Raw genomic sequence first — 27,035 nt, forward strand, 5'->3', positions numbered from 1 at the left:
TAATCTGTTTGTTTGTTAGGTTTTTTTAAATGCAAAATAATTTGGTGAAACCAGCCTTGTTACACACCACAAGCTGTATTTTTCGGTCCTCAACACACTGCAGGCATGTGGAATCACATTTGTGCATAGTGGTGTCATTAGTTATTCATCAGACAGCAAAGAAGGTTTCGGATGTTGTTGGGGACAGAGATGTCCCCAACCCCTCCTACCGTCACACTGACTCCTGCAGCCGTGTGATCACCTGCCACCCAAATCCCACACAAGGTCCTGCTGCATTTCCCGTCCCGTGAAAATGGGATGCCGTGCCCAGCCCTGCTCTGCCCACTTTGCTCCCGCTGTTTGCATGTCCACTCTTCCCCCTGCAAGCACCCTGCTCTGCTAGTCCCAGCCGGGAAGCGTTCGTGCCTCGGAAGGATGCCCTTGCTCCATGCCGGCTGCTCTCCCGGGAGCGGGCGGGGCCGGCGGCGATAGGGAGGATGGATGGGCGGAGCCGGGGCCGGTCCAAGTGCCGGGGGCCGGTCCAAGTGCCGGGGGCCGGTCCAAGTGCCGGGGGCCGGTCCAAGTGCCGGGGCCGCGGGCGTTGCCAGGCGACGGGCGGGCGCTCCCGTTGTCTCCCTCCTGCCCTCTCCCGTTCTCCCCGCGGCCCAGCCGACAGGTAGGAGCCGGCCCGGCCCCGCCACCAGGAGGCAGGCCCGTGTGGAGGGGTCGTGCTTCTAGCCCGTGGGACGGAGGGAGCAGTGGGAGCCCGGAGGTGTCTGGGGTCGTGTGGTGGGCGTGGGGACTGGAGTAAGGTGGAGTCCGGCTTACCCTCCTTAGCCAGGGCTTGTGCAGCTGGGTTTTAGGGACGTTAACAAAGGCCGTTGTGGTGACCACGGTGGTCACTGCGGGACATACTGGCTAGTGTGCGCAGGACTAGCAGAGCTGGCTGGAGCAGGACACGCTGGCTGGTGTGGGACACCTCCAGTGCATCCCAGGGCTTGAAGACCCCACCAAAGCATGTGCATCACTGTAGCAATCCAGCCTATGCACGGGTGGAAAACATCTGAGGGCTGAGACTGACAGTCTCTGTTTATGTCAGTGTTGGCAATAAATCTGGTTTAACAGCATGTTTAAATTTTATGTTTTGGTGGAGCTCTGAGGAGAAAGAAGTTGATGAATAAATAGTCCTCGGCAGCAGGTGCAAGTTTTAGAGGGTATCCCCAGGTATTTTGTGCTGAGAGAATGTGGCTCCTCCGTGTTGCCTCCTCAGCTTCTCTTGAAGGGCTGAAGAGACTTTACAGTGCCGAGCTTACAGGCTTTAAGTTTTGTTTAACTTCTTGCAGAAAGGGCTAGGTGTGGTCCTTGACCAGCCCTCTGTGGCATCTAGGATGTTTTGGGGATGTACCTGCTGTCAGCAAGACTCATATTGCCTACTCATAGTTTTTAGCAGACAGTAATTAGTTAATTGGATATCTTCAGCTCTCCCTGTGGCCTGTATGTGAGGCCTGTGCTATCCTTGCTCTGCACCTGTCTTCTGTAGTTGTTGATTCCTGATAATGATTTTCATGCTTGCCTACTATTTTCCTTTCGGACTGCTTTTACAAGGCAATGTTTTCTGACAGTGAAATATATTAAATATATTAAATGTCAACTTTAACCTTTTATCCCATGCTACCCCAATGGCAATGTTTTCTCTAACACACATTCAACTTACTTCTACCACCTAGGAAATGACTGTTCTTTTTGTTCAGTAAATAACTTTTTTTTTTCTTCAAATATGTAGATTCTGCCATATCAAATCCCCCACCTTTTCGTGATCTGCTTGGGAACTGTATTCAGTTATACTTTCATTAAGCTCTTCTAGGCTCTACTACTTCATATCCTGTTATACTTTTAAACCCTTTTGAGTGTGGACTTCTGCTGCTACAGTGGACAAAATACTTTTTGTTATTAATTGTGAAATGCTCAGAATTTCTTGGGTTTGTTTTAGTTTTATTCTCTTGAAGATTGTATTCCTAACTGTTGTTTTAGCAGGACATGGAGCAGTTAAATAACAAATTGCACTATGAGCACCTGTAATTCAAGATAAATGGAGATGAACAGCTGGGACAACTAAATTAAGATGTCTGTAGAAGGGGGATGCGAAATGATGCAGAACACCAGTGGCACTGGAAGAAAAGGTAAAATAATTTCAAATGTGCAAATTACTGAAAATGTTTCAGAACTTTTTTTAAAATACTCTCCCATTTAATTTCATTACTTTGCATCATGTTATTTTGTCTGGTTTTGAGTTTGCCTGAAGAACTTGGATTAAAAATGCAGCGTTCAGGCATGTCAAATCTCAGAGTTGCTGTCATTAACAGGTTTTGTTTTGGGGATGGCAGTGAGTTTTTTTCTGATCTTTGTGTTCTTTCTCTTGACTTTAACACTGAGAATTACAAGACTTCTCTGAGTCTGACCTCTCAAGGCATTGATATATGGATGCATCCGCCTATGGGCAGCTCAATTTGTTGGTCATACGCTACTGTCAGTAAAAGAGAGAACAGGCTCTGCCCATGGCCTGGCCTGCCATCAGCCTGTTCTTACACAGTTCAAGGGACCTGATCCTATATAAAAGCAGGATTCAGATTATATGTGAGACCAGATGCAAGTTTAACAGTGGACTGGAGTGATATTACTATGTATGATTATGATGATGCATGTGCTTTTCAAACTGAAGTTCCTCGGGGGAAACAGTTAAAGAAATCACATTTATTCCCAGAGTTTGAAGTAGTATAAAAGTTAGTGCTGCAAAATAGTAACATTATGTTATATGCCATAAATTTGGGATTGCTACATTTGTCACTAATGGGAATGGCTTAATATTTATTTATGAGGAATTATGAAGAGGTTATTTTTTAAATCAGAAAATTCATGAGCTTTTCACAGAAATTAATTATTTAGGTACATCTGCATAATTTTAATTTGCTGGTAAAATGGTTAGTGTTTTTATACCTTCTACAGATTCACATGTGGGCTTGAAAAAGGATTTGAACCAAATTTATATTAGTAAGGCCACAAGTACTTGCTATAATACAAATCAAAAGACCAGATTTGCCATGGCAGACATAGTAAATACTAATGTATCTGTATTAAAAGGAAAAGATTGTGGACCCTGGCCAGTTCAAAGAAGCATTATCTGATATTTTAAAAAAAATTCAGAAAGCATGCATTCCTTTGACTGTAGCTTCTCAAATCAGGAAGCAGTATTTGAAGTATAAAAACCCCCTGGGTGTTTATTTTACATTTTTTGCATCTTAAGTTTTAATTTTTATAATGGAGTTCTAAAACCACTTTGGTTTTCATTTTTTAAATGTTACTAGCATATGTAGTGGTTGGGTGTCGTTTTGCTTTATTTTAATAGAATATCCACCCAAGTTCAAAGTGATGAACGTGAAGAAAAGAAACATATATAGAATGAAGGGCTTTAAGTAAATTATTGTTACTTCAGAAAGAGTGTTTAGCTGTTGTGATTGTTCTCTGAAAATATCATCTTGCAGCTGGTCAAATAGACAGTGTTAAAACTTCTGAGTAAAGGAATTGAAAACAGTGGAAAATCAGGTACTGTCTCTGTGGCCACATCTTACATCCAATACTGATCATCTTGGAGGGTAAATGGCAGAACTGAAATAGATTCCATGAAATACTTCAGATAGGAGATGAAAAATGAGATGGAAAAAAAAGCTATAATTTAATGAATGGCATGGACAGTGGGATGTATCCTCCATAATTCTAACTGCTTTTGACCTAATTTCTAATTTTAGCCTCCACAACAACCTATGCCAGTGTCTTCCACAATTCAAATAAATACAGTGCAAAAATGCACTTTCTCCTTTTTAAAAACTGCTTCCTGATAAAATTTCTGTGTTGTCTTTAGTCATTGGATGACTATTTGTCGTGTCTCAACACATGATAAATAATTGCCTCCCTGCATACCTCCCCAGCTGTTGAACACACCACCTTTGGAATTGTGAAGATACTGAGCAGTTGATTGCCAGAAATTACGGCCATATGCCGGGAGAAAGACCACTTTGGACTACCCCTACTTCTGATATTGTTTTTAAAGGATCTATTTCTGACTACAGTAGTTAGTTGGAGATCTGTCTTGACCCAGCAGGACAGTTATAATGCATCTTCATCAGTAACCTAAATTGATTATGCAAGGTCCTTTTCACAGTGAGTTTTCTGCTCTTGCTAAAATTTTGGGAATGTCTGTTACTAAATAAGCTCCTGCAGCATCTTCCACTGTTTAGTATTTTTCTACAAGTTCAGCTAAAATCTGTCTCTTTTTATACAATCTGTCCCATGTGAGCAACACATTGGAAATCAGAAACATTGCAGCTGCTCTTCAAATGCCTTTGCAGGGCTTGTAATCTCTTGCTTCAATTAGCTTAATTACCAAACAAAATGGACTGAAAATTGTTTGAGGACAACCAGAGCACGTTGAAACTCAGAAATGCCATATATGATGCATTTCATCCTGCACAGAAGTTTGTATTTCAAAAGGCTCATAAATGCAATGCAACAGTACCTGGAAAAAAAAGTCCATTTTTACTGTCCTTTTCTTAGCTGGAATCTGGAAATGCTTCTAAATAGTGGATACTTCAAAATCACCACTGGACCAAGAGGCGTGTGTAAGGGACATGATGAGCATGTGAGGAACAGGTTGGATGCACAGACTGTGAGGGTACAAAATGTCAGGAATTCCTTTGTTGGGGGTCCCTCCCTGGAGGCACTAGCTCGAGCTGGTTTTGCATTGAGTAATTAAATTACTCAAAGTAACCAGACATCTGAGATTCTGCAGTGGGAAACCCAGGGTCGAGGTGGTAAGGAAACCTTGTCTGACTGTGAGTGTGGGGTGTGCAGGGAGTCGAGTGTGGCACCCACTGGAGCCACCCCTGTGAAGGAGCTTTGGTCCCAGCAGTGAAAGTCTGGGGTGGTGGGAGTGTGACTGACAGAGTGGCTCCTGGATGGTCAGACAGGAAGGTTTCCTTAACAATTTGACAAGCTAGCTGCAGAATGATTTGATATAGAGGCATTTCCAGCACATATGATAAAACATTTCTCATTACTCTACAACCTTCTCATCAGGATCTGGGAAAGTATTATACATGCAATTGTAATTATGCAATTTAATACATGCAATTTGTAGATATATAAAGAAGAAACAGGTGACATTGAAGTGCATTGCCTTTTTATTTATTACTGCAATGTTTTTAAAGAATATTAGGCATCTTTTATCTCAGCAGGGTTGGCTCAAACCTAGTCTGGGTTTGTAGCACGCATTTTTTCTCTGGGATCACTGCTGCTTTGGGTGACAGCACAGTTTGAACTCAACTCTGTGCATGGGGGTAATACAAAGTCCACGAAGCTCCCAAGAACTTACCCTGAAGACTCTGTGCAACATAAGTCCTGAAAATTACCTACCGTGGTCATGGTAATTGTAGAGCAGGATTTACATGCAGTAGCAGAGGACTGTCATGGGCTCTTGCAGCTTGTAAAACCACAAATAAGGAAGGTAAACAAATGAGACAAATCAATGCACTTGCTTTATCTGTAAATTTGGGTGCTCGACCCAAGGCTTTAAATTGACTGAACACTTACACAAAACTATCCTTGTGAGCATTCAAGTCATTCAGTGTCTTTAATGTCAGTGAATTTTTATTTATATTAAATTGGATATTGATATCTTGATATTTCAGCATTCTCTTAAAAGCTTTTTTTCTTAGTGGGGCACACAACTGGAATATTTATGAATGTTCTTTATAGTGTTTACATGATCCCATGATATTAAAGTAGTATAACTGAAGTAGTTGTTACCTCCTTCTGCTTAACAAAAACAGAAGATTAGAATCATACTGTCCAGTCATACACTGAAAAGAATTCACGTTAATAACAGGTCAGATGTTTTATTTTTCAGCTTTTTGGAAGTCGCACCTGCTAAAATAGACTGATGTGTTGCGAGATGCTTTATATTACATAAATGTTGCAGGAACTGTTTTTGCCATTATGGGTGGATTATTGTAACAGTAGTTTCCTGATGACATCATAGTAAATTCCAGCTGCCCAAACAGTTATTTTCCAGAAGAGGTTATCTGCAGTGCACTTGCGCAAAATTACACTTAAAAGGGCCCTCATAGTTCCCTGGGGACTTATAAACCAAACCTTTTGTCAAATCCTCAGTAAACAGAGAATTCTTTGTTTTCATTCTGTGTCTGTGGTAACAGTATGGGCACTACTGTAATTTGTGGTTCTGAATTAAACAAATAAAAACTATATTGTGCAAGACAAGAGAAATGGAAGTCTGCAGCGCAAGCTTCCTGTCATGAAGGGATACATAGCACAGTGCTTCTCAAATGTTTTTTCCTAGAGAACTTTTAGGCTGATGAGATACAGATAAGGGTCCAAAGATTGCAGAACCCCCACTGAAATGGTACCCTCCCTGTCCAGTGAAGGCATGAGTAGCCACAGAGCAGGAAAGGATGCTGGCTGAGAAGCTGGCCTGAGGGAGCAGAAATTCCTTTTTGTATGGGATGTTAATATATAGAGGTATATGCCTTTCCTAGACTAAATCTGGATTGATTACCATTGTTTGATATTTTGTTTGTTTCTTTTTAAACATGCCTTGTCACACAATTCAGAGGATCTTACCCACTCTTAAGAGGCCATAATTAATGTTGAGTCAGACATTCGTGGCGATTGCTGAATTTGAAATGTGTATTAATATATATTTAATGAAGAGTACACAATCCTACCATTGACCCTTCAATAAATCTTGTAGCAGGAAAGTAAAATCTTGGAGTTTTACCAGTGTCAGACCCTAAGAACATCGAGTAACTCTTCTCTGCCAATTTCTTTCTGGCAAATTACAGTATTCTGCAGGGATTTCAAATAACATGTGGTTGCAAGGATCATTAAATTTTAATAATGATCTTTATTAGTGGTATTTGTATATGTTTAAAATGTCCTGCAGTTTTTAATGGACTTTCACAACATGCCTGAGATTTGAATAGCTTGCCATGATCAAGCACACTCACTTTGGTAAGGAGGGTGGCAGCAGTGGAGAAAGTTGTCAGCTTAACAGTTCGTGGAATTCAAGATCTTCCATGTTACTGCTCTGGTCATTAATTTCTCCTGCATTCAATTATTATCTGCTTCTAGTTATCCAGATATGTAAGAGCCTGTTAAGTTAATGCCTTTGATGCAAATCCTGCAAAAACAAATTCTTTTGTTTCTTTCATGATTTTACTCTTCTCAGTGTTCACATGCAGGACAAAACTCCATTATTTTTTGTCCATTTTCTCTTTCCCTGAAGCTCATCTACTTACTGGTATTGCTTTGCTGTCCCACTGAATTTGTTGAAGGTTTGTACTAGGTGCAGTTAGCTTCCATCCTTGCTGGTCTCACGAAGTCTTGCAGGAATGGTCATTCCATTCAGCTCATACATCCAATACATATCCAATGCAGCCATCTTCCCCATGGAGGAAATCTTCAGGTTCGTGACTTCTCAGACCTCTTTAATGACAAAAAGATCTTTCCAGTCCCTGTAAATTGTCCCACTGAGGCTAACACTAGTTAGAGTCAATGATTGCTTCTCCCATGCATTTGACAGAGTCACAGGTCTCTCATTTGGTTTTTAGCATTATAAATGAGTGGATGAGGTGGCTTTACTGGAGCGGTTTTACCTGTCTCAGAAAGTCAGGTGGACCTGATGAAAATGAGCAGTATATCCTCTGTATCTGTAGGAAGACAAGTGTTGTGCTTCTGCACAGTGCTGGAGATTTCAGAGGCTTTTGGATTTTATGTAAGATTGGCACCTCACCACTATGATTCCTGCACTCTTTACTTTTCTGTATTCCTCATTTTGAGGATGATATTTTGATCCATATTCAGGAGAAGATTATTTCTTCTCTGGAGAAAGTTTTGAAGTGATGGAGGCATTTAAAAAATGGCTGACAATAATTCAACTTGATCCCTGGCAATTTGTAATGAAAATACTTTTCTCCTCACTAATCTACTGTTACAATAATTACAAGAACAGATCAATAGCAGGAAGTATAAAACAAAGCGTTACTTTGGATATTAAGCCATAAATTGATCTCCCTGTCAACCTAAAGTAAGTGCTGTATCAACACGTTTCAAAGATTTGAGGACATTCTGAAACATAATAGCGAGGGACCAATAGAGGGAGAACAATAATTTGTTTTATGCAAGTGTCTTAACTCTTTGTGGCCCAAATCTGCATAATCCTGCGATTATCTCATTATGTTTTACACTCACATGTTACATCAGTGTTCTCTAACTATTGCTCCACTTGGCTCTGGTAACATACAGGATTATCTCTGGATAATAACAATCCTCACTTGAATTAGGAAGAACCACCAGTACTTGCACATGATCCAACACAAATCTTCTGCAATTGGCAAAGTATTCCAGAATTTATATGACAGATATTCTACTCCAAGTCAGTTATTGACCAAAATAATTCCTTCTTAGGAAAATAAGGACAACACCAGAAGATCTTGCTGTCACAGAAGATTCTTTAGTTTCCTTGGACAACTGATGACTATTGCAACTCTTACTGACTAAATCATACTGACGTGCTCTAAAGAAAGCAGAGGAGAAAAATCTGAGAAATTCTGGAATTCTTTGGAAAAAGAAACAGGTAATAGAAATTTATGGGTTGTAACTTTTCTTTCAAAATATAAGACACATAGTGTTTTTGAGGTCCCTCCTAATGGGCAGAAGTATGAAAATATGGAAGTTGTCCTTATACTACTATAGGTATGCTGAGTAGAAGCTGCAAATATCACTGCTCAATTCGCTTATGGTGGTTGTTTTATAATCCAGTAAGAAAGATTGAAAGGAGGTGTGTGTCTCTGAAGAATTTGTTCTTGAATATGATTTTTAAGCATTGAATATTGCTGTGGCTTAGATGTAGCACATTTGAGAAGTCAGCTTCTGTAGGAGTGCTTGCCAGGTACGTGCAGTGATCTGAAAATATAATTTTTGCTTTCTGTGGGCTTCCTCTCCCCTGATGAATGTATGAAAGGAGCACTTAGGAGTCTGAGGGTTTGGTTCCTCCCTTTCTAATCCTAGGAGATTCTGCAGAGAGATTTGGTGGATCGTTAATTTTTCGTTGCTGTTTTTCTTTTAATAAGGGCTGCTGTTTTTGCTGACAGTACTGAGTCCTTTGAATTTCTTTTTCTTGTGCAAGTGAAGAATTTTGACTGGACATGAGTAGTCAGAGCAAGAAGTCTCTTCGATCTAAACCTCTCTCACCTACTAACAAGACAGTCCTCTCAAGCAGAGGCGACTAGCTGAGCAGTGAGAACTTCTATTCATCCTAACAGAAATTACTCCTGTGTTTAACTGTTTATTAGTATGAGGGGGAAGGAAGGTGGTAATTCTCAGGTCTTGGCCACCACTGAAGCTTTGTCAGCCAGTTATGATTAGCTTGATCATTTAATTACTTTTCCAGCGCTAAGGCTAAGTATTGCTTCACAGTGGAGAACAGAACAAACCTGCAGGTGTCCCTTTAGCAGAGCAAGACGGCTTTTCTCTAGTCTAGCCTTTTGTTGTTACAGCAGTGTTTCCAGCTGTGATACTTCCTTGCTGCCAAGTAATAGTAAATAGCTTTATAAATCATAGTAGTGATTGTACCATTCGGGAACAACCAATTGCTTTTTGCCTCTAACAAGTGTACATATGCTTACTCTCATATTTCAAAGTTAATTGCTAATATTTCTGTGAAAGTAATAGCTTTGGGAATTGAAGAATGAACACATTTGAAGTGCTTCTTCTTCCAACTTTGGATTTCACTCCTCACTTGAAGCATACACAGTTTTGTTTAAATTGTATTTTACATTGATTTTCTCCAAGACTGTCTTAAAAATGAGAAGTCAGCAGCCATAGCCTGCCTGGCCTAGAGCCAGTGACAGTGCAGGTATATTTAATTTAGGACAGCAATACAAACAGCTTCTGTCCATGCTGCCTGCAGGCAGAGATCAAAATGCTGGAGAGAAGTGGTGGCGTGTCTTGGTACTGGCACTTGCTGGAGTCCAGCGGAGTTTTGCTGAGTGCTGTTCATGTTTCTCAGGAGTGAATGGGTAGGTAGGAGGCCCATGTGGATGGGAAATTCATTGCCACTGGAGAAGGGTGAGTGGAATAGTGAGAAGACTGAAAAGGGCTAGTGTCCTGAGTTGTTTGTTCTCATCTAACATCCTTTTACAGAGCTATGGGTATGCCTAGCTTTTTTTATAACTGCAAACAATAGTTTGCTGTAAAAGCCTACACTTAAAGCTGAGTGAGGTGTGGGACTCTGATAGCTCTTGAGGGTGAAGAAAAGGAAGAATATATGTTACATGACACATTGCTTTGGGTTCTGATTAAAGAAACCTGGATCTCCATGGGCATTTGCTATCTTGTAATGGGAGTCAAAATAGATTTTACTAAAGGGAAAATAATAAATATGGGTAAAAAAATCAGACTGCTTGTTATCCTTTTGTTCAAAGCGTGTTGAGATGGACCTGAAGTGGAATCCTGACAGAGTTTCTCATCCGGGCTCATCTGGAGTCCAGATGACTGATTTGAATTGGCGAGGCAACCAAAATCCCAGTCCGCTGATTAAAGATGATGGAGAGCTGCTTATGGAGGAACATCTTTCCCCCAGGAAACTGGTGAGTAGGCATCCAACTTTTTAATGAAGTGGAAGAGGCAAACTGGCATATACAGAGCTGCATTAACCTTCCAACTGCTATTGGGCTGATTATGGATTGTTTGTCTGACATTTAGACTCCTGCATGAAGTAGATTCTATCTTATGAAAGTGTATCAAGTGCTTGTCCTCCTTTCACCTTGTTTCATATCAAAAATACTCCCAGAATGAATGTGGCTGTTTCTATTGCTAGGTTTCTTGAAGCAGCGTGAAGAAAAGTACAGGTAGCGTAATTATAATCTACACAGATCTTATTAATGCCATCCGGAGTACCTTGAATCTTAGCATTAGGGAAAAAAAATTGCATTAACCTTGTTCTAGAGATTGGAAGTGTAACTTTAAAAGCACAACTTTTTTTTCTGAATTAGTGAAATCATCTGTCGTGCTACAAAGCCAATTAAAATATTCTGCAAATGCTAAAAGTACTTTGTATGTATATCAAAGTGTGTGGAATTTCAAAGCATATTTGAAAGCCACGTTCCTTTTGACTGGGGGAAATTATTTTAGTGTGCAGCCTGTTGAGAGAAAGTAACATGCTGAAATCTTCATGAAGGAATTCACAACTTTGTGAAATAGTCGTGAAAGAATACTTGGTTGCATATTGTGTTTTATTTGCTCAGGACTAATTAAAGGTGAAATCCTGTGGGAGGTGCAGGAGCTGAGAAAATAACCTCATTTTTCCCTGCTAAAGGAAGGGAGAGCTGAGAGCAGAAATTAAGGGGAGAAGCTTTCTGTGTTGCAGAGCTACAGAAGAGTAGCTCTTCTGCTGGGTAGAATTTATGAAAGACAGGTGGGGCTGCCAAGACTGTGGTTCAGATGCTGGCAGGCATTCATGTGCCAGGCCGGGTGGTGATCGCAGTATCCATAATCCTCTGTGTATCCACTGCACCAGTGGAGAGACATGAGCTTCCACAGGCAGCATATTCCAGCTGCAGGTTTACACCACTCCCTAACCACATACCAGTCACCATTTTGACCATGTGCTGTAGATTAAACAGCAAATTGTTCTCGGAACTGTTGTTCCCTTAGCAGCTAAGTCTTTTAGTGTTTGTAAAATGGTTGAAGATGCAAAAATAATTTTCTGCAGAGTGTATACTTTAAGCACTCTGGAGGAAAATTGCTACATGATTATATGATTTATGCCATTCCCTTTCCTCAGGCTCATGAGAACCTCTGACAACTTTTTTTTTTTAAAACCTGGCATAGAGTTTGACCAGTCTAATGTGTTTATGGCCTTCAACACTCTGTATAAATCCAATGGGAATCTCTCAGTTTAGTCTGTATTGTTAGGGTGTAAACCAAAGCCCATTAAAGTAACCAAAACAGCTGCCCTCTGATCCAATAAACTTTGAATTAAACCTTTAGAAAGTTCTTTCATTGGCATGAAGTTCTCTTTCTGAAGCTCTGCTACTTTAGTTCACAGTAAATTGTAAGCAAAAGAGTGTATGTAAGGCAATGTTACCCACATCCCATGACCTTACTGTTCATTACTTTGTATTTTTTTTAAATGCAGATAAGTTAAATAATTGAGCCTTTCCTCTTCAAGATTGTGTGTTTTAACATTTGTAAGGAATCCTATTTCAAAAATTCTTTTAAATGGATGCATACCCTCCTGCTAATTTTTCTGGATAGTTATTTCCTGCCCTGGAACCTCACATTTGTGTTGGCATAGCTGGGATACTTCCTGCTCAGAGGAAAAATTACATGACATTGTCAAGGAAACATTTATAGTGTTTATAGCTTGTTTTAATAACATATCCAGTCTATCTATTCTTTGACCTTTATGTTGATCAAATGGAAACCACTGCTTCCATAAATTTACTTCCTCAGGATTTGCAAACATTCAGAATGTTCAAACATTTAATGAAACAAGTTTTCACATGCATATTTCTTTAAGAAACCACATGCCATTGACAATGAAATGGTTTGAAAGGTTGTTTTGCTGAAATCAATACAATTGCAATATCTTCTTGATTGTCTCATTGTTGTGAATATTTTAGGAGTTATTGATTGTACTCGCTGAAGTGCTCTGAGAAGGAAACTAAGACACTTTTAAAATACATGCTCATTAAAGTAAAATTATTTTACATTCAAATAAGGACATGGGCCCCAGTTCTGCAGTGTTGTGTAGGCAGATATTTGGACACTTGATGAAGGTTCCTGAGGAAGGTTTTTTACTGAGATACATACTCAGCTTTACTCCTTGCCCTTGCAGTGTTCTCTCTTGCACCAGCTCAGTTGGAGTCTGGGGAGGCTGGAAGGTCTAGCTGTGCAGAATTGTGAAGATTGGGCACCTTGAATTGCAGCCTGCAGCCTTGTTTCCACCTGCACATTTGACTCATTTTGTCCTTTTTTCCCCAGGGGATTTGCCATCTATTTTGTAGTGAAAACATTATCAGTCTCCATTAGCAGTCCTTATCCTTAAGAACTCTTTGTAAAAGCTGTGATACTTGTATCCCTTCACTTTTTTATCCGGTTGCTGGATTGTTTTCCTCCGAAGAAAGTAAAGTTTGGCTTGGACCAATGTTTTTTTCCTTCCCTTGTTTTCTTGGACCCTGTAGAACTTCTACAGAACCACTGGACCTTTGCCCATTCTCCTCTACTCCATAGCAGACCCCTTCACTTAGACCTTATGCTCATTCACTGCAGAGTTTGGTCTTCTGTGGCCTTGTTTCAGCATAACGTTTACTTCAAATTCTGTATGATTCCATATCCCTGTTATGTTAATCACCTCATCTAGTTTCTGCTTGCTGCCAGCTCTCTTGCTGCGCTATCAGGTAACATCCTTTTATATTTGAATGTTTTTCATCCAAGCTACAGGTCAAAAGCTTTTGATTCAAGAGTTGGTATCATTAGATGTCCTTTTTATTCTTTCTGCTAGGGTCAATGTTAATTTTCTCTTGTACTTTTTAATCTTCTTCTATATGAATAGGCATTCTTGCTTTTTCATTTGTACCTGTCTTAATAATATTTCCAACTCCCTGCTCTGCTTGTCCTTGTGCTTATGTGTTGTTGTCAGATATTGTAGAATATCAGAGTGAGCAAATTCTCACTTTGTTCTGCAAATTGGCTATTAATAGGCAATCAGTTTTTAACTCTCTTAGGGCTGTGGCACAGATTTTTCGTTAAATGTGGGAAAACTGAAATTAAGGGTGCCACCTGTCTTGAATCACATTTTTGTTTTGCTTTATTAACCCCCATCCTCTCCCCACTGTTTGCAAAGGATCTTTTCCTGAATTCCACAAAATGCATTCCACTTCTCACAAGAAACTCATTTTACAAGGTCAAATGATCTTCCAGATATTGTCGCGTTTGTGTGTGATCTTTAGAGAAGAAAGGAAGTGTTCTCTAATTTTGCTATTTATTGATCCTGCTCCAACTAATCATGTTTTCTAAACTTAGGAACACATGTTCGGAAGTGGTGTTTAGTTTTGTTGCTCAGGAGGTTAGGGTGTATTTCATATGGTATGCAGTCATCCTCGTGGGGGGAAAAAAATGCTGGAGGGTCCTTGAATAACAGATTGGATTCTTGCTGAAATGACTCGATCATTTCTTTTTTCCTTTTGCAGAAATTTTTTTTGCAGAGAGATTATACTTGAGTTGAGAATTTGAAAAAAAAAAAAAGAAGCAATGAACACATGAATGGACATATTTGCATACAGGTGTAATATTAAAAGAAAACAAACTCACCACTCAGGAATTCCTGTCTTAGCCAAATTAACCAGGATCAGCAAAATAAATGCACAGCTGGAAATATTTCTCTGACAGCTGCATGCAACATGCTCCTCAGAAACATACCTACTTTTCTTGGAGTGTGTGAAAAATCTGGGGAAGAGAGAAGACATCAATTGTATATGGCAATTTTAATTGAACAAGTATTATTTGCCAATTAAGGAAGTTACAGATAGTTGCAAGTGGGACTTCCCAGCATGCCGGGGTGACTGTTCTGCCACTTGGGAAGCTCTGCAAGCACAGAAGTGTTTCTCATTTGAAATTTTTACAGAATACTTACTGGCTTGACTCGTCAGTCAGAGGAAAAGCTTTCAAACGAGCGCATGCTCTCCAATTAGATATTGGCCAGACATTTTGCATGGTGGGAATGGTTTGTGAGCCATCATGCAGTTACTTCTTAAAATACTGGCTAAATCATTAACCAATAACTTCTGCATAATATAATGAAAAATAATTTTACTCCTATTTTGAAGAAGGTTAAAAAATGTAAAGTGAACTTTATTCATCTTTGTTTTACTTACTGTGTATTCATCTTCAAAGAATTGTGCAGTGCTTTACTGTGGAAATGTATCCTTTCAAATAAATGAATTTACAGTGGAGTGTAACGCTGCTCAGAATCAAGCTGTCAGGTCACATTCTTGAACATCATGTTCCAGAAGATTTTAATATTTGATTCTTCAGAAAACATCCTCCTTCTCTGTATAACTGTTACCTCTATTGCTGGGTTGCAGGTGGGTGTCAAGCAGAATCCTCTCTGAACACCAACCATCAGCCCTAGACCTAGGATGGCCCTAGAAATGAAGAGACCCAGAGCACCATAGCATCACTTCTGTCCATGTGGTGCCAGACATTTATCTGTCCAAGCTGATGACCCTTCGGTGTGTTTGGTCATGATTTTTTTGTTTTGCTACTCAATAACATCAAAATTCTTCCTATACATGCATCCTTTCGAATTTTGGGGAAGGTTCCTGTGCTTGGACATTAAAAAACAGCATAAAAAGATCTTGCTAAATATGTATCATCTTTCTTTAAATGTTTCTGCATCCTTTCCTCAATCTCCCCCATTCCTGGTGTCAGAATTTTAGCTGTCAGAATTTACACGAGATGTATCACACTTGCAGCTGCATCAGTATGCCAAGAATGGTGTCTGGGGAGTAGTAATATCCTAACTATCTTCCACAGGAACCATTCACCACATAACCACCTCTTGAACTGCTGCCCTGGCCTTTTGCTTGCTGACTAGCTTGCAGTCAACACCTGGGGTCTCTGTGCTTCTAGTGCCTTTAAATGAGCTCATATCCTCCACCCAGGAGCATTTCTTGTTTCCTTTATGTACTGCACTAACTTTTGCATCCCACAGCAAGTTGGTTTCAAGCTCTCCAAGCATGTCCTTGGCATCAGCAGATGGAAGGACAGTGATTTTCACAGGAACTCTTGGAAATGCAGAACATGGAGGTGGGCACCAGGAATACATGGAGTTTGTTGCATCTGGTTAGCACATGCTTCAAGAAAGCTATCTGTAGTTCAAAGAGCTGGTGATGATGGCCAATAACCCTTTCCAGCACTGGAACCACAGTTCTACCTGCTGCAGTACAAAAATATGGATGCATTAAGCAGCTCAACTCTCAGACAGTGAAAAAAGTACAAATGGTGGATCTGGAATAGGAAAAGAAGGGCAAAGAATCACACTGGTAATCCCTGGTATTAGAAAAAGGAATAGGGAACCCTAAAAAATGAGAGAATATAACTTTAGGCAGCTTTTATGCTTGGATTTTTAAAGAGAAGCATAGGGAGCAGAACTGTGAGGGGAAACTGTCTGGAATACAGCAGGGGAAGGACAGCATGCAGGGAAGTTGCTGACAGCAAGGAGAAAAGGACAAAAAAGGAGCAAAAGCTCCTTGTGGTGTCAGGACCTTTTCCTACTCTACTGACAAAGTGTATGACCCTGAGCTTATTACTTGTTCTGAGACTTCCTCTTGTTCTGATGTAGGCTCTTAAGACTGTTTTGATGGGGAGCAGGGAGGTATTTTTCAGAGGCGGTTTCCTTTAATGACAATAAGCTTGCATCCAAATCCAGTGATCCAAGTGCATGGTTGTGTGCCAGGACATCAGCCAGCTCTTGTTTCACACATAATCTCGTGACAGACAGTGTCATCTGCTGAAAAGGGTTACTGCAAGATGTGTCTTGCAGTGAGAGATCTTGTGTTTACTTGGAGGCAGAAAGCAGTCTGTAGTTGGTAAGCTTGCTACCTTTGCAGGAGCAAAACACGTTTTGTGGTGGCTACATCTGGGAATAGGAAGAAAATTTCTGGGTGCCATGGGGAACTCCCACATTTTCACCTTTGACCGTTGTTTCTCATACTCTAGTGGGGAGGCAAGACAGTCTGGAAGGTTATGTTTTTTCAGCCTGCCTAAAATTACAGTTTAAAAAATAAGATTAAAAGTAATTTTAAACATAATGTTTTAAAGATAGTTCAAAAGCAGTTGAAGATATTGGATAATTCTGTTTCTTAGGAGTACAAGTCAACACCTTATAAAGGGAGACAGTTTTTCAAGAAGGTATGCTCAGCTTTTTCTGGAAACTGTGTTCTTTTAAACTCAGTTACAGACAGACTGTATTTGGTCCTTTGTAAGAGGATGTGGAACCTTCAGAGTGAATGAAGTTGCAGCCACTTCGCTGCACAATAAAAATGTTACTTAATGAGCAGGAAGACTGCAACCACCATATTTTCCCCTGCAAAATGAATGGGATGTCCTTGTGGTTATATTTTCTTCCCAAAATTCATAAACCTAAGGTGGTCCTACACATTCCCTTCTAATGAATCATTTCTCCCTTATTAAAAAAACTAAATAGTGTTGTAACTTTTTAATATTAAGAAAACTTGTATGTGGAGGTTTTTGAATGACTTCCAGCCTTCAACTTAAGTGAAGGCCCAAAAACTGAGGAGAGAGAAGCTGGATCATAGCAGGAAGAAATAGGAGATGAGAACAGTGGGAATGTGAGATTACTTCAGCTGCTTGTGGAATTGCAGCCTGGCATCTTTGGATTTCGCAGCCTTTCTGTAGTTTTCACTGGAGGTCCTAGGGCTTCCCTCTCTCCCCTGTGTGTAGCTTCTGCTTGTTTTGTTCCTTCTGCTTACCCTGCCAAGGCAAAAAGTACGTGTATCAATCAACACAGACTTTAGGGTATTAGGAAAGATCCTGTGATAAGATAGCAAAGAGTCTGCATTCACACACACATCCTTGCTTAATGCAGTGGTTGATCCAACTACAAAGACTTTGTAAAATAATGAGAAATTTTGGAGGCATCTATTTGCATTGCCTAGATATTTTCAAAGGAATTCATAATTCTTGTAACTAGTGTTGTCTTCTTTCAGAAAAGTTAGCTGCTTGAGCTAAAATTATGTTTCCTTCTCAGTGGTTCAGGTTAAAAGGCTAACCAGTGTGTTTTATTGAGTTTTACTACCTCTTGCCTTTTTGATTACAGGTGATACTTAGAGGATTAGTGCAAGACTTGTGCAAATTGTAAAGTATGGACACGCTGTTTAAATGAAGCTAATGGGCATGTAGGTCTGTTGTTGATTTGCAGCTTGAATGTAACCCTTGGCCTTGACTCTTTAAACAATGTTTAAGTTATGGGAGACTAGAATATTTTGGAGCTACAAGAAAGAAAGGTCTTCGAATACTAAATTTATTTCAATGTGATTGCATGTCTAGCCGTTTTGTCCTGAAATATATGTTGACAAAACACTGGTTGAAAGCCTTTTTACAGCTTTTTACTGCTGTGACATCTGGTTTATTGCATGAGAGTACACATATTTCTACTTGTCTTTACAGAAAGCTTTGGCAGGGGTAGATGATCTGCAGCAAGTGAAGGCCCTAGAGATGCGAGTAGATACAAGAGAGACCAGCTTGGGAAACTTTGGTAAGAAAACACTATTTTCTTGCTCACCATCTCAAATTTTCCTTTATCGTGTCTTGGACTGGGGACTCAATGACCACCAGCCAATATAAAGTACTGTCCTGCTCAAAGCTCTTGAAACATGATCTCCCTGGTACCTCACACTCCTTGATCTGTTTTCTTGTGTGAGGCTCTAAATAGGACTGAAAATATGACAATGGGATGAGTGACACCACTTCTGTCTAAAGCCACCTAACTTGAACAAATTTTTCTTGTATAATATGCTTCTAGGCCCTAAATGAGCATTTACTGATTACCTTGTCCTCTAGAGTACTTGTCTCTGGCAAAAGAGTAGCCAAAGATCAGTTTTCCTCCCCTGTAAGATTTCCCTGTGACTGAGATTTGCCAGTGATATCAGGTGGCTCATGCTGCCAGCAGCCTCTCTTTGCCCCCTGTACTGCCTCATTGAGCTGTGCTGGAGGAAGGTCCTGTAGATATGTCATTTTGATGAGTTACAAACAGCCCTAATGCTTGTAATTCATTTCTATGTCATCATCACTGCACCAGGGAAGTGAGAAGTACCACAGGAATTCCCTCTGTAGTAGAGTTAACACTGAGAATATAAAACCTTCCTTTTTTTCCCCCGTACTGGCAATCGTTTTCTGTCATTTGGCTTCCTACCACAACCAAGTCTATCTTCTGTTACACTGAAGCTGAGTAACTACTGCAGGGTAATGTTTTCTGTGCTGAAAGGAGCCATGTCCCCAGAAGTATGTGTTGGTATTTTCAGCCAAGCGGTTAATTTTTCATATGCAAATGACTATAATGTAACAGTTGATTAGCTTTAGTGGGTCTTTTGATGTCCATTTGTCAAGAATAGTTAAGCAAGTACAGTGAAGGGGGCTTTTGTCTGAAATTATATAGCCCCCTTGTATTGGTTATTCTGCTTGTTTCACAAATAGGTCTCTTTCTGATAGGCACTTGATAATTTAAAGTAAACTACATCCGTTTCTTTCAGAGATCATAATCTATTCAGTCATGTTTTCTCCAATTGATAAGGAAATCTCATTATGCCATTTCTACAATGCTCAGAAGTGATGCTCCCTTTCCTATGGCATTTTACATTAGCTGTGATGAGCTAGCAAAATGTTTCACCTTTTTCACTCTCTCTTCCCTTTCCTTTCTTTTACTGGAATAAATCCCTTTCTCCTCCCCATGATTAGGCTTTTGCAGCTTCTACAGAATACAGAGCACTATTCTCATGTTGCAAACAATTTCCATTTTGTTTATATCCCACTGTTTGCACCAAGAGTTGGCCCTTGAGGGCCATAAAAACCAGCAGCTGCAGGTCCCCACTGCTTTTGAGAATAACAGAACATCAAGACCGTCCTGAATTACCTTCTTTTTTTTGAGTACATTTCTGAATTTCCTTCCTGAGAAAATCTCTTTGCAAATGTCAACAGGTGGCTAGGGCAGTAAGTTTGCCACTTAATGCTTCCAGTGATCTTCGGTTTCTTGCTGTTTTTTTCCACATGGCAGATGATTTTTATGTGCATTGAGTAAGGCCTAAATTTTTAGGGGTGTTGCAGAGCAGTTGACGTCTTCAATGTGAATGGTGTAGGGAAGAGTGCTGTTGAAGGTGTTAGGCTCATTGCCTGCTCCCTGTTGGCTGCCTGCCCCTGGAACTGTGCTGCCGACCTGGTCCCTGGTCACAGCGGTCTGGAGAAGTAGCCTGAGGGAAAGAGTAGGGTAAGAACCAGACCAGCTGGAATGACAGAAGTTCCAGTTTTTCCCCTACTAGGACAGTCAAGCAATAGGAGTATCCAGAGAGGTTTGGAGACTTCATCCTTGTAGGTTTTCAAGACCTGGCTGGTTGAAGACATGAGCACCCTGGTCTGATGTCACAGACAACCTGGCTCTGAGCTTGAGACCTCCAACTGTCCCCTCCAGCCTGGACTGCTCTGTAATTTGGGTTTTTTTTGCATTTGAAACCTGGCTAATTGGCTTGCTTTGTAGCCATATTAAAGCACTTAACCTTGTTCTCACCGTATTCCTTGGCTGTGGAAGGAGCATCTTTGTCATCGAGAAATTATTTGTTGGATGATTAGTCCAAACTCAGTATATTGTTTTAACTGGTTTTATGTGTAAAGATAAAACAGGCTGTGCAAGCACTTGAATGGCCAGGTAGAAGTGTTAAAAGTTACTGGACTGCACATAACTGGGTCACCTGGAACCTTGCACCACTGGAATCCCAAATTTACAACACAGTTTCCACTTGAGAAACATTTCAAGATTCACAGCCTGCGTTACAGACTGTAACACAAACACACAGGACCTAAAGATTTCCAGAGTGATTTAAAACTTGTTGCTTGATGTTTTTCTTGAGACCATTCCACTTTGGGATGTGCTAAACTTTAAAGCACCATCCTGCTAACCTTTCCTAGTTTGTCAGGTCTGCTTCTACACAATGGCGTGACGTGGTGGGAACAGTTACTTTTCTTAGGGATAGGGTGTGGGCTAAAACACAGAAAGACTGTTATCAAGATATTTTCATGTGATCAGTTTTAAAATTAAGGAAAGGCTTCATGCCAGAGCTTGAATCTGAGTATTTGCGGGGCTTGGGGTAATTGCTGAAATCTCTAGCTGTTTTCAGTGTGCCTTGCTGAGTGACAGGGAAAACACTGAAAACCCTGGCAGGTCTTGTATCCAGCTTTGCAGATCTTGGAGCTGATTTCTGTGCTTTTCAGCTGCATGTAGACTTCAGTTCATACTCAAACAGAGGGACTATTTGCTTTTCATTAGCTTATCCCTTCAGTTTTGATTGCTGACAGATATGGGATTGCATTTGTGACCTGCTCACAGAAATTCATGTTGAAAATAATGGTGCGATAGAGTCATTTAAGACACTACATAGTCCTCTTATTTCTAAGTAATTTCAATACCTACAAATCAAGTTACCCACAGTGCTCTTCGCTGCTACTTATTAAATTGCTGCCTGCTGGTGCCAGGCTCAGTTGATTACGTGCCTGGAGATTGCCACTTCCATTGCACGCATTTTATCAAGGAAAAGCTCTGTTAAAGGTTCAGAAGTAGGCATGCGCTGTTTTTCACACAGGGTCATCATCTCTCTTTCCTCTTGCCCTATTTGTTGGCATTCCTGGTGCGGAACCGGGAGATGTTTGCCGGTAGCCGGTGTCACAGCAGCAGGTGCTGGCACTGTCAGGGAGCCAGGACAGGGGCTGGAGGTGTGAGTCTGGCCCATCCTGGTCTTGGTTTAGCTCGAGCTGACAAACCTTGCTGAGTAGGGCTTGGACAAAACCCGCTGCAGCAGGGCTTGAGCAGGGTCTCCATGAGTCACAAGTATGTACTGGGGCAGCATGCTTATGTTAAAGCCTGCACTGATGTGTTTTTTGGGAGATTCACATCTCAGGTAGCTCGACTGCAGCTAGCTCAGGTTTGCCTGCAGGTGCTGCTTTCTTATCTCCAGTTATATTGCCCAGTTCACCTCAGAAATGTGGGGAAAAAAATGCAAGTTAAGAAAATGTGTAGAAATAACATCGAAGTGATGTATCTTACTTGATCAAATACATCTTAAGTGAATTAAGTAGACTGTTTAATTTACATATCAGGTTGCTCTTGCTGGAAGAGTATAGCCTGTTTTCACGTGCCTGTTTTGTATCGTAGGATCAACAAAGCATGAAGGTTGCCTAATGGCAGTGCAAGTACTTATCAGTAATTTCTTTTGTGTGCTTTTCACTAGTCCATGTTGCAAAAGACATAAGAAGTGAAGACATGACGTTTTTTGTTAACAATAGGATAACGAGATATATGATGCTACCTAAAGAATACTTCCTAGTGTAAACAGCAAGTGTTATAAATATAAGTGTTATAGATTGCAGAATATAACAAAACCATCATTTTGACTGTTTTCTCCTTACTCCTAGTCAGTTTTCTAAATGTCACCTGCTTTGCCAAGGCAACTCAGAAAGACATCTGCATTGCTACCCTGCTTGTGAAATGCAGCACTGCAGGCGATGTTGTTGAATGTGCTTCTATTGCTTTTATTCACCTACCTTACACTTCGATTTCTTTCTACTCTTCATTTAGTTTTGTTCCACTGGGACAGCGCAGTAGAATAGTTTAACACCAGTACATTGTTGGTGGTTAGTAATTTCAGAGCCATGTAACAAAAACGGTATTTAGCGAAAGGGAATCGTAGACAGATGAGATAACGTTGCTTGTCACTCTGAATTCTTAGCCTTGTCCTGCAATTGTCAGCATTTTCCTGGACCGTTCTCATTTTTGAAATTTGAAATTATGCACCATGAAGGCAGTTTCAGAATAAGGAATATATGGTCTGTACTTTTAAAATCAATATTTGAAGTTAATATTGTTGATATTTTAGAGTATTTTTATTTTAATATAAGAATAATTTGTGTCCTTGCTCTCAGGAAAGATGCCATGAAGGTTAAAATTAAGAAAATTAGAAATATATTGTTACATTTGGGTAAATCTCTTATTTTGACACCTTCATTTTACAATTTTCTCTTCTTAATTTAATCTTCCAGACTCTAACGTATATATAAATACTTGGGACTGTAAAAACCATGTACAATGAATTTTTAACACCAAAGAGCAATTACATATTGATATAAAACTTAGAGGAGGGAATAACCTGCAGACTTGCAGAAATACATTGCAGAATCTTGTTTGCAGAATTTTGCACTACTACGCATAAAATACTTCTATTTCAGTCTAGCAAACCGCACATTAGAGTGTAGCACTCTAGAAGATCCTAGGGATAGATCATGCCAAAATATCTGAGATGGAGGATCATGTTACAGTAATGAAATAACCAGATGTGAAAATTATATCATCAGCCTGTCACTCTGTTAATAGTTGGTTTTTTTCTGAACCAACCCTAAATGCATTCAGTGGAAAGCTTTTTCTCGGGCAAGTCTCTCCCTTTCTTTTGCACTGCTCTTCTTGACTCCTCGTTCAAATCTTCTGCTTAATACTAGTTCTTAAAACACATTTGCTTTGTAATGCTTTGCAATAGCCTTTGCTTGGTAACCCTTTTACCTGTCTGGTTGAATCCATGGCAAGGCTATTACCCACTGCTGAGCTGGGACTGGAAAGACTACTGCATCCTTCTCACTGTTTCCTTTAACACTTTGGGGGACATCATTGAATCTCTCTGTCCTTATCAGAAACAGGATAGCAATTTTTTTTAGTCTAGATTTTGATTTTTTTTCTGTAGGGAGTTTCTTAGGGCATGGTTTGTATCTGAGGAAGTATTTGCTCAATAGCTAGTATGACTGCTGTGAATAATTACAGAGATCCTAATATCTCCTTTGCCAGGACTCCAAATTGTTTTGTTATAAATGAATAAAACTTGTTTGACATGAGAAGGTATGCCCTGCAGAATAAGGATTATGTGTTATAATTTGTATTCCAATTTTTATGGATTATGGAAAATGATTAAAAAACAAGGCTAAAAAATTTGCACAAGGTGTTTTGAATTTTTTGTTTTTTTTCAAAAGAGCTTTGCAAACACATGAAGTTAAATACTTGCAGTATAGCATAAAGATCATTCATTATAATCACTCCCAAATAACATTAGATGTAGATTATGCTTCTACTAAAACACAATTCATTGAGATGTTTTTGCCATAACTGCTCTTGTTCTGTTTAGGGAATGAACAACAGAACCTCCTTTGTTTGCTTTGGAGATCCCACTCCTTTTTTCTTTTCTTTTTTGTTTTTTTACCTCTTTTTTTGTTGTTTGTTTCCATTTTTTTTTTTTAATTTTTTTCCTTTGCAAAGTGCTGGAATGATGCCCTTCTGGACATTGATAAGTCACCCTTGCCAGAGAGTGATTACTCAGAGGACTCATAAAGATATTTGCTGAGAACACAATTTAATGTTTCAGCAATGATCCAGTTTGTCTAAAATTGGTATTACTTCTACATGATTGCATGTTATACTGGAGGATGCTCACCAGCCTTGGGTAGGTTCTGCTAGTGGGAAAGGGTAAAAGTTTGTTATTGTCAATAACAAATGTTTCCTGAGACTTATGTCCAAATTATTCTGTACCTTGGAGGGATTTGGTGTATGATTTTGGTTCAGAGACATCTTTAGAAGCAACCGAAAGGCAAATGTCTCTCAGGGATAGGAAAAAAAAAAGCATTAATTGAAGTAATAACAACAGAGTACTGAGGTTTTCATAGGTATGAAACTTTTACAATTCAATAGTAAACAATGGATCAGATCCAGAAAATTAAAAAGGGGAAAGCAATGCTTAGCAAAATAGAAGTAGTGTTTTGGGGACCTCTGAGCTATAAAAGATGATGTGACATGGAACATTGTGTTTTTGTTGTTTGACTCAGTTACATTTTGAAGAACTGTCACTTAGCTGTGTATCCAGTTAAGTCCATCACTACTTTCCATAAATAAGTCATGGAATGCTATACTCTAAAGCATCCCTTACCTCTTCAGAGTATCACTCAGTTAATAGTGAATAAGGATGCGGAATCAGACCAAAGAAAACAGACACCCCTGAAGTCAGTTTCTGTTGTTGTCTGTCTGGAAAGGTGCCCTGTCAGAGAGGGGTTCGAAAAATTATAATTGAGTAGTCATGCAGACAATACGTATGTGTTTCAAAAATGCAAAGGATGAAATATTTTTTGAGTGAAATAATCTCATGGATTTTCTTAGAAGAATTCCAGTGCAGATCTGGCAGAAACAGCTAAACAGTAAAATTAGATGCTTCAACTCTTAATTGTCCTAAGTTTCCTTTACTCTCATCCCAGGACTGCAAAGTGATTCTTTATTCTGTTCCTATAGGTGTGCATCTACCTAATCTGAGAGAACTGAAGTTGAACAATAGCTTACTTGTGTCTGTGAGGTAAGAAATTAATGATTCTATGAAATAAGTATAAAGAATAACAGTCCACGATTTTATTCAAGTGGTAAAATCTTCATTTGTGCTGCTTTCATTTCTTCCATTTCTCCATGCTATGATAAGGGATTAGGTCATGTATATATGCTCTGCTACTACATAAGTTTAAGGATGGGACCTGAGCTGGAATAAATCAGTGTTGCTGCAATGGTGCCAATGAATTAGCCCTAGTATGCCACCAGGGAAGTTCCTGACATCCATGGAAATTTGTTACAAGTTTGAAAGGAGCTAAAAACTCACCTCTTATCTGTCTAGGTGCTTGAATTTCAGAATGTTTCAGCCTTTGGGCTTTTATTGTGCACAGTAACCAGTTCTATACAGGTCAGACCAGTTCCTCAGCTGATGAAAATCACTCTGGCTCTATTGAAGTTAATGAAGTTGGGTTTATAAAAGCTGCTATGAAGACTGCATGTCCCTGGCTTACTGAGCTTCATGAAATCATCACCTGTCTTCTCCCAGACAACAGGGGAGTTGGTTGGTTGGAAAGGTAGAAGTGAAAACCATCACAATGAGGAAGCAGAACTGTCTTTTCTGTGCTGATATCTGTATTACCCTCGGTAACTAATGCATAGTGGAAAACTACAGTTCATATCAGGAAAGGGCTGTGTAAAAGGCCATCTTTATTTTAAACAGGACTGCTCTCTGGCTTTTTGTGGCTATCTGCTAAATTTGTGGGGGGAAAAGGTAGTGGTTTTGCCAATTCTTGTTAAAGAGAACATGTTTCCTGATAAGAAATGGGGATAAATTCTTTTTGGTCTCACTAAAGTTGCTAATGAACTTCAGTTGTCACACTTTGATCTTATTTTCCCTTGTTCTGGTGATGAGATGAAGTATCTACAGTCTAAATTTTGCTTTTCCCACCTTCTAGTCCATAACATCTAAAAGTGGTAATTCTACATTGCTGCAATTATTTTAATAGCAACTAACCAATGTCATAAGCATGAAATTGCTCCATTATTGCAATGGAGGAGTAAGTAGTGGGTAAAAGAAATTACAATTTTGACAATATCAGAAAATATTATACTAAAAAGCAAAAAAGTTAAAAAGTGTTTCTTAGTTTGGTCAAAAATCCATGTTCACTTTAGAATGTTTCAGTGGAAAATGTTTTGACCAGTTCTATTGGTATCGAATATAGAATGCAGTTCAGGAAAGCTAAACTGTTTGACTGCTATTAGCAGGATTGTGCAGCTCTGTAGTCTGAGACTCAAATTTCTGTCATGAGACATTCTGGCAAACCATTTTCTTTGACCTGATATTTTTGTGGGTTTTTTGATGCAGGTAATGTTTGGTCTCAAGCTGAGGTTTTGTTTGACCCACTATAATGTAAATATGTTTGGGCTTGGATATCAAGTCTAATATTGTGATGATTCCCAGGCACACAAATCCCAGGAGAAGCTACCTGCTTCTCTTTTAAGTAAGTGTCCTTTCTGTGTGCCAGTTCAATGCAATTTTCAGGGAATAGGTAAAGGAAGAAAAAGGCGACTTTGTTAGCTCTCCCAGACTTGAACTCATTCAGTACAGTTACAGCAGTAGCTTTGCTTTATTAATTCCCATCTTTGACAATCTGTCATTGATAAACACATATCATTTAAGGGCACATCCATGCAGGCACAACCTGGCTACTTGAACTTTATTTTTGGATGTCTGCATCATGTCAATTTAATGCCCATTAAAGTAATGTTGCTGCTACAGCAGTGGTGATGCCTG

The 27,035-nt window shown here is 39.7% G+C and overlaps 1 protein-coding gene across 11 annotated transcripts in view; it reads left to right on the top strand.

Annotated features, from left to right (window-relative positions):
* LRRC56 (leucine rich repeat containing 56) overlaps positions 1 to 27,035 on the top strand; it is an 85,523-nt gene that overhangs the window by 19,954 nt on the left and 38,534 nt on the right. For 4 of the 11 annotated variants that reach the window (XM_051804353.1, XM_051804354.1, XM_051804357.1 and 1 more), the window contains 5 exons: positions 2,014 to 2,159; positions 8,515 to 8,683; positions 10,533 to 10,697; positions 18,304 to 18,391; positions 25,214 to 25,274. In XM_051804353.1, the coding sequence (XP_051660313.1) occupies positions 10,542 to 10,697; positions 18,304 to 18,391; positions 25,214 to 25,274 (305 nt within the window). In that variant the 5' untranslated portion in view covers positions 2,014 to 2,159; positions 8,515 to 8,683; positions 10,533 to 10,541. Of the gene's footprint in view, positions 1 to 553; positions 752 to 2,010; positions 2,160 to 8,514; positions 8,684 to 10,532; positions 10,698 to 18,303; positions 18,392 to 25,213; positions 25,275 to 27,035 lie in introns of those variants that run through there. The other 7 variants (XM_051804362.1, XM_051804351.1, XM_051804352.1 and 4 more) reach the window with 6 other exon arrangements.

This window comes from Manacus candei, unplaced genomic scaffold (assembly GCF_025592945.1).
Source record: "Manacus candei isolate 608988 ecotype Guabito, Panama unplaced genomic scaffold, ASM2559294v1 h1tg000060l, whole genome shotgun sequence".
Taxonomy (NCBI): domain Eukaryota; kingdom Metazoa; phylum Chordata; class Aves; order Passeriformes; family Pipridae; genus Manacus; species Manacus candei.